We start from the raw sequence: 13780 nt of genomic DNA, 5'->3' as shown, positions 1-13780 counted from the left end.
AACAGGGAATTCGGTGCCGGCCGGGATCGAACACACGACCTCTTGCACATGATAGGTAGGGTTCAATACCCTCCAAACCAAGCTATCCCGGATCTTAGATGCCGTACTTTTTATATTCAGTTTTCACTGTGCATAAAAAACAATTTTGGAGTTCAAAATAGGAACTGAAATAGAATACCGGTTTCACTTTCCAAACCGAGTAAGAATAAAAAAACTGGAAAACACGAACAATAGCTTACATTGAATCTATAAATTCTGATCGTATTTCATGTATTTTTAGAAAGTAATTTATACACTGAAATTCAATTATAATCTCAGAGAGTCTAGCAAAGTTATGGATGAAAGTTCTTTAAGGTTATCCTAATTATGTTAAAATTTTCCCCACCACTTTTTTCGCATCATTTAATTTTAATTGTATAAAAATAATAATAATCTGTTATAAATGTTTAAAAAAATTTATATATCTAATATTTTATTATAAAAAATTTCTTTTAATTTAATAATTATTATAGATTTAAAAAAAATTACTTTAGGCGAAACACAGAAAGGAGAAAAACTTGTCCTGAGCAGAGTAATGAAGTATTTAAATAAAATACTGGATAACTTCCAAAACTCGTGATGAAGGCAAAAAGTAATTTTCGGGAAAAATTCAGTGAGTTGCATAAATGAAGGCAGGAATCCTAATCATCTAGTTCCGTGCACGCTAACTAGTAGTTGATCTAACATGCGACATAGTACAACATGACTAAATACAACATGGATGTCGCTACGCTAAAACAGTTCAATTGACACTGTAGTGAAAATCACTCTTTTTGCAAAATTCACAATAATTGCCATAAGAAAAAATTTATAGAATATATTTTAGAAAATTAAGCACTTTTTACAAACTTAATGAAAAATAAGCATCTTTAAGAGTTTTTAAAAACCAAAAATTTTTTTATGCATACTGTATATAGTTTAGTTTATTATCATTACATATTATTTTAATTACTATTATTCTTTTTAATTAAAAAAAATTTTGAAAATTATGAGACGCACATTTCTCTCTTTTTTTACAAGCTTTTAAGAAAAAAAATTTAAATTGAAAAAAAAAAAAAAAAAAATTATAATTTATCACTATTTTCATAAATTGTCATTAAACATAGAGCAAAACAATACACAATTTAGTTATTCTAAATTGAATAGTTTTCAGTTACAAGTGAATTTTCAGAATTTAAAAATGCTCAACTCAAAATTATGAAATGTTTTATTTTTAGAAGCTGGCTTAATAAATGAACCAAATTTCATAGCAACCTAAATTATTGACCTAAAAAAAGTGTTGATTTGAAGTGGGATTCACAGAATGTAATATAAAAGCTTTAGGAATAAGTACATACATTAAATATATTAATAAATAACAGGTTAACCATCTTTTAATTTACAGTTTTTATTTTTCTGAAGCTTACAATAATACCCAGATTACAAATGAAAATCCACAGACACATACATACAATGAATATTTTTTTCTAAGGAAAAAAAAAGAGGCATAACATAGTACAAATATGAAGAAAAAAAATAATTAGCAATGTATAGATTTTTCAGTCTCTATTGAAGAAGAACTTATTTATTTCAATAAAAAAAAGAGATGTTACTTTAATTACATTAGATAAATCTGCAGTTCACAACACAAAAACTTAGAGAATGTTGACTGCAAATAACATAAAATCTTGTCAATTAAAAATTTAAAGCAAATGAGCATGAGAAATTTATTAATGGCTAGTGAAAGCAATGATGCCGAAATGCTGAAACTTTTGATCTATGTTCATCAACACACGGACATTCCGAAATCTCTTCGATGATAACGATCAGGGTCGAAATATGAAGTGACCACAACTCTGTTGGCAAATTTTCTACCAGTCAATGATTGTTGAGCTTTTTGACAGTCAATAATAGAGTTAAATTCAACAAAGACCTAAAAAAAAAGTAAATATTTTTCAATGAACTGCAGCAATAACCAGCAATTTTACTAATATTTTAAAAGCTATTTTTTATCAATACAATGAATAGGGTAGAAATAGATTTTATTGCTATTTAATAAACACAATGAAAAACATATCTCACTATATTGACAAAATTTGTTCTTTCAAAAAAATAAAAAATTATTTCTTTATTTTTTAACAATACAAAATGCCTATAAATGTATCTGCATCTATTAAATTTATGAAAATAAAAACTAAAGTCACACTATAAAAATAATACAAAAACAAGATACAAATTTTTTAAAATTTTTTTATTTAAAATTTTTAATGCGTAAGAGACAGAATAAAGCCTAAGCACGTTTCCAACAGTTTTGAGATATTAGGTGAAAAATCTACTTTAATCATCATTGCAAAACGAAAAATAAGAAAATTTCTATGTTAAAAAATTATGCAAGGAAAGTTTTCAAAAAGAAAAATGATTCCCCCCTCTTTGACTTTCAGGGTATGTAGCCAGATTTTTCAACAAAAAATAAGTACTTTGTAAGTACTTTTTAAGCACTCAAAAAATACTTTTAATCACTTTCCAAAAAAATCATAATTAGGATCTGTACAGTTAAAGTTCTTAATTTATGACATAAAATCAATAAAAATCAAAAACATTTTCACAAGCTTCACATAATCATGATAAAATAACTAGTTTCTGATAAATATTGTAGAGAAAATTGTGAAAATCAAGCATTTTTTTTAAAATTTAGAGCGACAATCGCCACGGCAAAGAAAAAATATATTTCTAAAATATAGAAAATTAAGCACTTTTCATAAACTCTGAATAAAAAAAAGCACCTTTAAGGGCTTTTAAAAAATTTAAATAAAAAAAATAAGCACTTTTAAGCAATTTTTAAAAACGGCATGCATCCTATTAATGAAAAATACCTAACACTATCTTTAATACCAACAACAGTCAAACTCGCTTATAACAAGCTTCGATTTAATGACGAAATCGAAAATATTAGGTTGGTACAACGTTAAGTCTTAATGGAGCATGTCTCATTTTTAACAAGCAAACCCTGGCTTTAGCGAGCAATATTTTTTATTCATAAAATTGTTTAACTAATTTCACCTTTTCATACTTTCTAGGAAATACTCCTTATTATTGTTTTTTGGATCAACAATAGACTTATTGATGTCAAAGACGTATAACAGACCATTAGCTTTAGTCGGACCATAACACAGCAAAGAGAAAATAAAACAGTTCAATGCAAATTAGCTTCTTTCGTACTGCACAGAAATAAAAAATAAAGTACCAAATTACTACTCAGCAGTACTATTTACAGTTCAATGCAAATTAGCTTCTTTCGTACTGCACAGAAATAAAAAATATATTACTATTTTAGTAGTACTATTTACTATGATTGAATTCTTACTTTTTTTTAACTAACTTTTTTCAGAGCACTCGATTGTAATGAGCAAAAATTGCAGCCCCTTAGTGTTTGTATATAAACAAGTTTGACTATAGTTTAAAAAAATTTCTGATAAATGGCAACAGTAGTCAAGTAAACAATGCTGAATCTCGGTTTTCACAGAACTCTGTGATTTGAAAAACAGTCATTTTTAGTTGCATACAGGAAGCAACTGTGTAATCTAATCATGGTAGGTTTTTTTTCCACCATATAAGATTAAACTAGCATTTAATTTCAGAAAATAATGTGAAGATAAGTTTGAAATTCTTACTTTTCCACATCCAGGGACATCTACACCTTCAATTGGTCGTGGAATTTCAATACTCTTAACAGTACCATATTTTGTACATTCTTCTCTAATATCCTCTAAAATATCTGCAAAGAGAAAAATTTTTGTTTAAAGCAAGTAACTAGTGTATTATAATTATAAACAATGATATAAGAAACTTAATACAAACAATGAGATAAGAAGAAATGAAATACAGTCAAACTTCTATAACTAGATGATTGGATAGTTTGAAATTATTTCAAAACTGTGGCAAAAATTTAAATTATAACAATGAATTCTTTTTCAACTGCTAAAATTTCAATTAGTCAAATTTTTTTCAATAAGTCGATTTTTAAGGGGGGGGGGCATTTACACCCTATAAAACCTTTAAATGCGAAAAAGATTCTCAACTAACACAAGTGTAAGAAGGGAGCCAGCAACTTAGGGAGGTTAAGCTTTTTTAAATTTCCCTTCATTATTCTAAAAACTATTTAAAAAGTAGTAAAGAAGGACATAGTCAAAATGTAGGTTTGTCTATTATTACATTGAAAAATTCTGAAAGTAAGAATGTAAAAGGATCTTCTTCCTTTATTTCTGACACTGTTGTAATAGCTTTAAGTGACCGATTCCATTTTGTTTCCTTATCAATATTCTCCCTTGGGTGGTACCATGGGTTTAAATTGATAGTCTCCAATTTTTATTTCAGGATATTAAGTTAAAATGTTTCAAGTTCGTTCTCATTTTTTTTATATATTTGATATGTGAAATATGATGCACTAAGTTCTGAATATGAAAAGATTGTTATATAAGTAACCATGTGTTTGGTTGGAAAACTCTAGTTTCTGTTTTAGGTCTGGTTTGCTAAGTCTGGCATAGGTGTCTGGTTTGCTAATCTTTTGATTTTTAAAGCTTAACTATGCGAATGGTGTGTACAATTTTTGTAAAACAGTTACCAAACCTTCACTGCAAATTTCAGTGTGAAAAAGGGAAATGTTTTGTTATTATTCATTGACATGTCCAACATAACCTAAAATGATACAAAATTTGTAATCCATCAACCCTTCTTATTTTGGCAATTTCTGCAAAAATGACTTATAAGTGATATTTTCAAATAATAATAAGAAATTCAAGATAAAAATAATAGGATAATGGATGATTTTATATACAATAAAAGACAAATTCTCGAAAGATTAAATACGCCACGCAATTAATTTCTTACTATGAATTAAGAAAGTGTAAATCTTATAATCAATCTTATCTTTTGAATAAGAATGCTGAATTTTTTTAAAATTTTTATTTTTAAGTATAGCCCTAAGTCATACTACAGGGTTCATGCTCTACTTTAGAAATAAAATTCAAGTACTTTTCAAGAACTTTTTAAGACTTATTATAAAATTCTCAAGGACTTAAATTTTAGAAAAAGATAGACTAAAATTTTACATTTTAAACTAAAATGTTTTGACGATACTAGTTAATTGACGATAAATGTTAGACGATAATAGCAGCACTGAAAAATAAGACTTCCATTGCTCTCTTGATTTCGGAAAGTGATCTAAGTATAAAAAAAGCAAGGGTGATTGGCATCAAGTCGAGAATAAAATTCATGATTCATAAAAACGTCAGATTTGAATTTTGCACAAGGCCTATTTTAAGCTAGGTATACAACCTCTGAATAAGCAAAAATTCGGGCAGGATGGGGGGGGATGTTCTATATAATACTACGATATCAATTAGATATTTAAAAACAACTCTGCCGGGAGATTTTTATTTAATATTTAAAGTGGCAGAAGCATTTAGACAGTGAAATTTAAATTGTTCTTAAATATAATTTTGAAATTTTGACCACTTTTCTATTAAAGAAAATTAATCAATTATTGGATGTTGCGGCTTAATTATCATTTTAAATTTATTATGGGTCAACCATTTTAAATTGAATCAGTTGCCAACTTTCACCTCAATATCTTCTGATAGATTCTTACTAACAATTTTGGTCACTTTGACTGTTTTAATTAACCACTCATACTTGAATTAATTTTTTTTTTCAGTAGCATCGATCACACGCACTCGACATGGTCACATGAACACGAATCGTAACGAGTAGTCTTCAAATAGAGTATAAATACGAAAATCGATGTTTGATATTACAACATCGATGTTTGATATTGCAAAATCAATGTTTGATATTGCAAAATGCGTGAATACAAATAGCGACATTGGATTTTAAACTTGCGGAAAAACTAATCGCGATTTTGGGGTTTAAAAATGCTTAAGTACAAATTTTGAATCACGCGAAAACGAATCGCAATACATAGCTTTTAAATCAGTTTAATACGAAGATCGATGATTGATATTAAAATTGCCTGAATAAGAATCGAGATTTTGTCAAAATCTGGTGCAGTTCCCAATATTTAAAATTCCTAAAATCAGCCAAACATACATAATATCCTAAAATCAAACAGTACGTGTCATCATCTGAAAGGCGGGAAAGTTATTCTCTCACATTTACGTGCGTCAAAAAGTTAAACACAGAAATGCTGAAAATAGGGCTGTTTTCCTGAGTTTTCGATACTTTTCAAGGTCATTTTGAATTTTCAAGGATTTAATATCATTTTCAAGTACTTCTAGGGGCCCTTGAAAATCAAAATGAAATTCAAGTACTTTTCAAGGTTTTTTAAAGGCCGCGGGAACCCTGAACTAAGTTAGATAAGGTGAATCGGATGCTGTTTTATAATTTTAATGAGATTCTGCTCAAGAAGCTCAATGAGAAATTTCATGATCATGCTGGAGCGCATGTCCTCTAACACATTGGTTCTCAGCCGCCAATCCACAGATTAATATTTGCACTAGAATTACTTTATAATGCATTATAAATATATAATATTTATAATTAAGTAGATTTAGGGTCAAAATATTTTTCATTCTAGAGATTATGTGATTGATCAGAAGCAAACTAATCAACCACAATTTTATACAAGTAGAAAATAGACCAAATCTCCAAATTACCAACCCTTTTTGGTCCATGATGAAATGAAACAAATATTTTACTGCTCGCTTGAGTAAATCCAGTTAGCTGTGACTTCTCCTACCAGCATAATGGTTTTAACCAGTTCTCAAAGTAACACTGTCTTTTCACCACATTCTTCAGAGACCCATATTTTATTTCTCTTGACAAGTTGGGAAGTAAAAAAAAAATAGTCTACACCAGTTTCAATTTAAGAGATAATATGTTGGATACCATCTTTAAGCATTTATTGGTCTTTATTCATTCTGACAAACTTCTCTCTTAGATGGTTACTTATATATGGGGAAACAAAAAGTATATTTATGTTATATGAAATTCTTAATAAATAATTTTGTGTATGAGGGCTGCTTCAATTAGTAGGTTCCTTCTGTATCATTTAGTAGGTATAACAATTTTTTTCTGTATGGCACATACATTATATGGGATTAAAGATGGCAGCAACTTTTTTAGCGTTTTCGTACACCCAAAGAGAGTTTTCTTCTCTATATGACATAAATGCCATGGACATAAAAAGTAAAATTAACATTAAGAGGTCCAAACCTTTGACCACCCTTCTGATTTAATTAATAAGACTATTTTTTAGATTGAGTCTACTTCCCACATTTTAAGTGTCAAAAAACTAAATCAGACAAAAATAAAGACATATTTATTCAGAGAAAGTACATTTTGGCATTTGATTTTAAAACTTAAAATGTTGTCTAAAAAAAAAATCTACATATTTAAGGTTAACCCTTCTAACCTTTAAAATAGCATCATAGTACGTAGCAATCTGATCATCAGATTTAAAATTATTAAGGTGCTCCTTTTATTTTATGCCCGGTATGCAGTGACTTCCTAATGTATCTTAATATTATTCAAATTGTAGGTTTTAATTAAAATTAAGTTAATTTTAACTTAAATGCATTTCTTATTAAATATCTTGTTTACTTTATTTGTGTCCTGTATAATAAAATATACTGTTATTTTTAACTGATGCATATTTTTGTTAATTTGAACTTCGTATTTGAATTACTGAGTCCATTTCATATAATTTATTGAACCTTAAGTTTACCTTCATATTCTTCTTCATCAACAAGCTCTTCTGGAACAACCATGTTCATTAAGCATAAAATTTCTGTTGCAGGACCTGGTCCTTGAGTAACCTGTAAACCAGGAACTTGTACTTGAACTGGTACCTAAAGAAGAAAAAAATAAGCATACCAAAATTAATTATGTAACTATAATCAAAAGTATACGTAAATAGCTAACTTATTCAATCAGTCTTACGTTTGTTTGAACATTCTTTGCTCCAACACTAGCACGCTGAACGATAAGACGCTTGTCACTTAGCTGCATACCATTAAGACCTTGAATAGCCTTAAAAATAAATACATTTTATAATAAAATATCAGCGATATCTCTAGGAATAAAACAGAGCACAGCGCTTCCTCACAGAGAAGAGCACTGTGAATTTTAAAATGGCACTCACTTAACACTGTAAAAATTTATCTGTATAATGTTACATAACAACTAAATTTGATCCTCAATAATTTTTAAATTACCCCCTTAAAGTATATAATGTATAGATTTCAAAAAGTATATGTCACACATTATCAAAACAAGAAAAAAAATCGAAACTAAAGCGAACTAAAAAAAAATGATCGATACATAACTTGAAAATCGATGTTAAGACAATAAAATCGCGATTTGAAAAACGGGTAAACACAAATTGCAATATTGGATTTTTAAATCATGTGAATAAGATTCACAATGCGCATATTTCAAATCTGGTAAATACGAAAATCTCTGTTTGATATTCAAATCACGTGAATAAGAATCGAGAAAAAGCGGATTCTGGACATGGGATTTTTAACAGGCTTGTTAGTGTTGTTTTTGCTTATCCATAATAAATAAAAATGTACAAATTAATTGAAGGAGCAAATAAATATTTTCACAGTAAATCCATCGTTATTTTTTTATTATTTCGCTTGCTTTCGCGCCAGTAAAAAAGGGATCAGCGACTTTTGAATTACAAAAACACGAGCAATCTGGCGGGCAGGTAAAAATACAGAAAATCTTATTTTCTGCGCGCAAAAAAGGAGAAAATAGCTAAAATAATTACAAATACGAAAGGGTTAACAGCTACGACGTAGTTTGAATTTTCTATTTATCTTTGTAAATCGGATTATATAATTCAATGGCTGAATTTTCAAAAAAGAGGAATATTCATTTTTAAAAAAAAACTTTTAGAGAATCAGAGCTTTGGACAGACAAAAAAAAAAAAAAAAAAAAAAAAAGAAAGAAAGAAAGAAAGAAAAAGGCTGAAATTTAAGAGACAAAAAAAGCGGAAATCAGCTAAAATGCAGAAAAATCTCAGCCGTGCTAATTATTCTTTAAACATTGAGCTATTTTTTTTAAAATGGAATGAGTAAAAAGACAGTAGTTTTAAGGGATGACTGTTTATTTTTACTAAAAGGGAAAGGGGAATGGATGTAAGGGAATGGAGCAAGCATGGCCCTTTTAAAAAATGCTTAGAGAAAACAAGGAAAATATAACAATTAAGCGTAAAGTGTAGAAAACTATTTTATAGCAGCTCCAACTGTTAAATAAGCAATTTCTTTTTTAAATTTTTTATAGGAAAAATGCATGCCAAAACATTAAAATTTGATACATCAAAAAAATTCAATAGGGTATTCATTAAAACAAATTTTTCATTTGACTTCAATTTTTTTTTTTTTTTTTTTTTNTTTTTTTTTTTTTTTTTTTTTTTTTTTTTTTTTTTTTTTTTTTTTTTGCACATTTAGTGGAATATATTACAAAACCGCTAACTATTTTTAGAAGGATACATGAAATTGCACAAAAATATCTTAATATAAAAAAATACGATAACTTAATCAAAATATTAGCACAATATAAAAATCCAGAATGTAAAGAATTTCAATCCAGTCAAAGTTTTATTAGCTAGTTTTATCACTGGAACTCCTAAAAAATAACTAAGACTAGCCAATTTATTTAAAAACAAATATTTTTTTCGTATTTGATCTTTAAGTACAAATGAAGTCAAGTTTAAGTTATCAACAAAGTAAGAGCATTTTTAAAAATAAACGAGGTTCAATGCAACATAAACAGAAGGGAAAACATGAACTCAATTCACAAATAAAGAATAAGCTTTCTCAAATGTATCAAATTTAAATGGATGGCTGTTCACTTTCTACATTGTTAAGCTTCATTAATTAATTAGTAATATCTGTATAAAGCTGTCTTAGAAATCCAGCTGTATCACTGACTTCTACGAGCAACTTTACACTTTAATTTAGCATCACTTTAACTTGAGCACACAATAATACGCTCAAGTCATGAGAAGATGCTAACTAAGGAATTATTCTCGGGATGGATTAAACTAAAATGTAAAAAATTTAATTTCATAAAGCTTAGTTAACTCTATCAGCTAGAGCTTTATAAAGTTGTCTTAGAAACTCGGCTATATAACTGTGGCTGCTGTTTGCAACTTGCACTCGCAGTTTTGTTATGCAGATATTTTTTAATCATAATTGTGTCGAGCTGAACTTGAAATGTTGCCTCATACAGGGATGAGAGTAGTCAGAAAGTAAAAAAGAGGAAATCCAAGAAAAAAAAATTTAAAAAAAAATNTATATATACACAAGCTATGATATCCAAAAATTTGACAAAATAAATATGATTCATATGCATGATTTTAAAATCGTATGATTAAGTATTGTAATATTTAAGTTTAAATTGAGAGAATATGAATCCAGATGTGGCTTTTAAATCACGTAAATATATCGAATTTTAAAAAATTTGAAAATACAAATCACAATGAGTAATTTTTAGATCGCATGAATATGAATCCCTATGTTTAATTTTTAAATCACGAATACAAAAATCAATATTAAATAATAAAATCGCACTATTGGATTTTTGAATCGTGTGAAAAAGAATCGCAAAGCGCATCTTTTAAACCTGGTAAATATGAAAATCGCTGCTTGATATTAAAATCACATGAATAAGAATAGAGAAAAAGCAGGTTCTGGACATGGGATTTTTAAAAGGCTTGTTCATATTGTTTTTGCTTATCCATAATAAATAAAAATGTACAAGATTAATTGAATGAGCAAATAAATATTTTCACCGCAAATACACCGTTATTTTTTTTAGTATTACATTTGCTTTCGCGCCAGCAAACAAGGAGCAGCGACGTCTGAATTACGAAAATACGAGCAATCTGGTGGGCGGGTAAAAATACAGAAAATATTATTTTCTGCGAGTAAAAGCGGAGAAAATAGCTAAAATAAGTACAAAAACGAAAGGGTTAGCAGCTACGACGTAGTTTGAATTTTCTATTTATCTTTGTAAATAGGATTATATAATTCAAGGACTGAATTTTCAGAAAAAGAGGAATATTTATTTTTTTTTTAAAAAATTTTACAAAACGGATCTTTTAGAGAATCAGAGCTTTGGATAACAAAAAAAAGCTGAAGTTCAAGAGACAAAAACAAAAAAAGCAGAAATCAGCTAAAATGAGAAAAAATCTCATCCCTGCTAATTATTCTTTTAACATTGAGTTATTTTTTTAAAATGGAATGAGTAAAAAGAAGGGAAGATTTAAGGGATGACTGCTTATTTTTACAAAAAGGGAAATGGGAATGGATGAAAGGGAATGAATGAAAGGGAATGAATGGAGATGCAATGGAGCAAGCACGGCCCTTCAAAAAATGCTTAGGGAAAACAAGGAAAATATAACAACTAAGCGTGAAGTGTAGAAAGGTATTTTATAACATCTCAAACTGTTAAATAAACAATTTCCCTTTTAAATTTTTTATAGGAAAAATGCATGCCAGAACATTAAAAAAAGTCAATAGGGTATTCATTAAAACAAACTTTTCATTTGACTTAAAAATTTTTTTTGCACATTTAGTGGAATATATTACAAAATCATTAACTATTTTTAGAAGGATACATGAAATTGCACTATAATATCTAAATATAAAAAAATTACAATAACCTAATCAAAATATTAGCACAATATAAAAATCCAGAATGTAAAAAATTTCAATCCATTTTATTATCTAGTTTTATCAATGGAACTCCTAAAAAATAACTAAGACTTGCCAATTTATTTAAAAACAAATATGTTTTTCGTATTTGATCTTTAAGTACAAATAAAGTCAAGGTTAAGTTATCAACAAAGTAAGAGTATTTTTAAAAATAAACAAGGTACAATGCAACATAAACAAAACAGAGAAAGCATGAACTCAATTCACAAATAAAGAACAAGCTTTCTCAAATGTATCAAATTTAAATGCAAATCAACATACGGCTTTCCACTTTCTACATTGTTAAGCTTCATTAATTAATCAGTAATATCTGTATAAAGCTGTCTTAGAAATCCAGCTGTATCACTGACTTCTACGAGCAACTTTACACTTTAATTTAGCATCACTTTAACTTGAGCACACAATAATACGCTCAAGTCATGAGAAGATGCTAACTAAGGAATTATTCTCGGGAGGGATTAAACTAAAATGTTAAAAATTTAATTTCATAAAAGCTTAGTTAACTCTATCAGCTAGAGCTTTATAAAGTTGTCTTAGAAACTCAGCTATATAACTGTGGCTGCTGTTTGCAACTTGCACTCGCAGTTTTGTTAAGCAGATATTTTTTAATCATAATTGTGTCGAGCTGAACTTGAAATGTTGCCTCATAGGATAATAAAGACGAAACGGATAAGAATAAATGGGAGGAAAGAAGGCAAGAGAATTAATAATAGAAAGTAGAGAAAGAGCTTCGCTCAAGCGAACAAGGAAGAAAAAACAGTTTCCCGAGGGTGCATATTTTTGCTCTCTTTTTTTTAGGAAGCAATGATAGCTTGCTTCAGTTTATAACTAATAACAGAAGAGGGGGGAAAAACAGATGGAGGAAAAAACAATAGAAAAGGGAAAAAGAGCTTTGAAAGACAGAGATAATACATATTTTAGAAATCCATTATAATTACATTTATAATCTAATTCAATAAATAATTTCACTTTATATACTACTTATATTTCCAATTATTACAATTCATAAAGTTTTCGACAAACATCATATCAGAAATGCAATTTTATCGATTATAGTTGTTAATTTCAGGCATGAAAGTGGACAAAAACAAAAAAAGCTGAACTTTTACAACGCTGGCTTCTATATGATACTGAGATATATAAAAGCAACTTTTAACTATGCTGGGAGAACTTTATTTAACATTCAAGTGGCAGGAGCATTTAGACAGTTAACTTTAAATTTTTCTTAAATATAATTTTAAAATTTTGACCAATACTATATTAAAGAAAATTAAACAATTATAGGAAAGCACGACTGTTAAATTACTTACTAATGAAAAATATATCACATCTTTATAGTAACTAAATCAAGAAAACTCACTTCTACTTCTTTCAAGAATCGCGACATTGGATTTTAAAATCGAGTGAATATAAATTGCGCTGTTAGATTTTAAAAACATGAAAATAAAAATCACTATATTGGATTTTAAAATCGTGTGAATATGAATCACGATTTTGGATTTTAAAATTGCGTGAATATGAATCGTGCGGTTGGATTTTAAAATCGCGTGAATATGAATCACGCGGTTGGATTTTAAAAACACGAAAATACAAATTGCGATATTGAACTTTTAAATTGAGTAAATAAGAATCACAATGCATAATTTTCAGATTAAGTGAATACGAATCGGAATGAGTAATTTTTAAATAGCGTACAAATACAAAAAACGATATCTGATATTGCAACTGCGTGATAACGAGTCGCAATATTGGATTTAATAATGCGTGAATGCGAATCGCGACGTTGGATTATAAACTTGCGAGAATACAAATCGCTTTATTGGGTTTTAAAAACGCTTAAACACAAATTGCGATGTTGAACTTTTAAATTGAGTGAATGAGAATTGCTAGTATGCTTTTTAAATCGCGTAAAAAAATTGCAACACGTAAGTATTAAATCAGTTAAATACAAAAATAGAGAATTGATATTAAAATAGTCTGATTAAGAATTGAGATTTTAGCAGACTCCGGCGCAGTTC

The 13780-nt window shown here is 28.3% G+C and overlaps 1 protein-coding gene across 2 annotated transcripts in view; it reads right to left on the bottom strand.

Moving 5' to 3' along the window:
* Positions 1 to 1410: 1410 nt before the first annotated feature.
* The window catches only part of LOC107448969 (U2 small nuclear riboprotein auxiliary factor 50), a 30072-nt gene continuing 17702 nt past the window's right edge, over positions 1411 to 13780 (bottom strand). For both annotated transcript variants that reach the window (XM_016064349.3, XM_016064348.3), the window contains exons 10-13: positions 7975 to 8064; positions 7760 to 7883; positions 3690 to 3793; positions 1411 to 1951 (exon numbers count right to left, since the gene is read on the bottom strand). In XM_016064349.3, coding sequence (XP_015919835.1) covers positions 1805 to 1951; positions 3690 to 3793; positions 7760 to 7883; positions 7975 to 8064 — 465 coding nt within the window. In that variant the 3' untranslated portion in view covers positions 1411 to 1804. The remainder of the gene's footprint in view (positions 1952 to 3689; positions 3794 to 7759; positions 7884 to 7974; positions 8065 to 13780) is intronic.

The sequence above is a fragment of the Parasteatoda tepidariorum genome, chromosome 10 (assembly GCF_043381705.1).
Source record: "Parasteatoda tepidariorum isolate YZ-2023 chromosome 10, CAS_Ptep_4.0, whole genome shotgun sequence".
NCBI lineage: Eukaryota > Metazoa > Arthropoda > Arachnida > Araneae > Theridiidae > Parasteatoda > Parasteatoda tepidariorum.
Note: the sequence above shows the minus strand (reverse complement) of the source record. Positions and strands in the feature narration are given on the sequence as shown.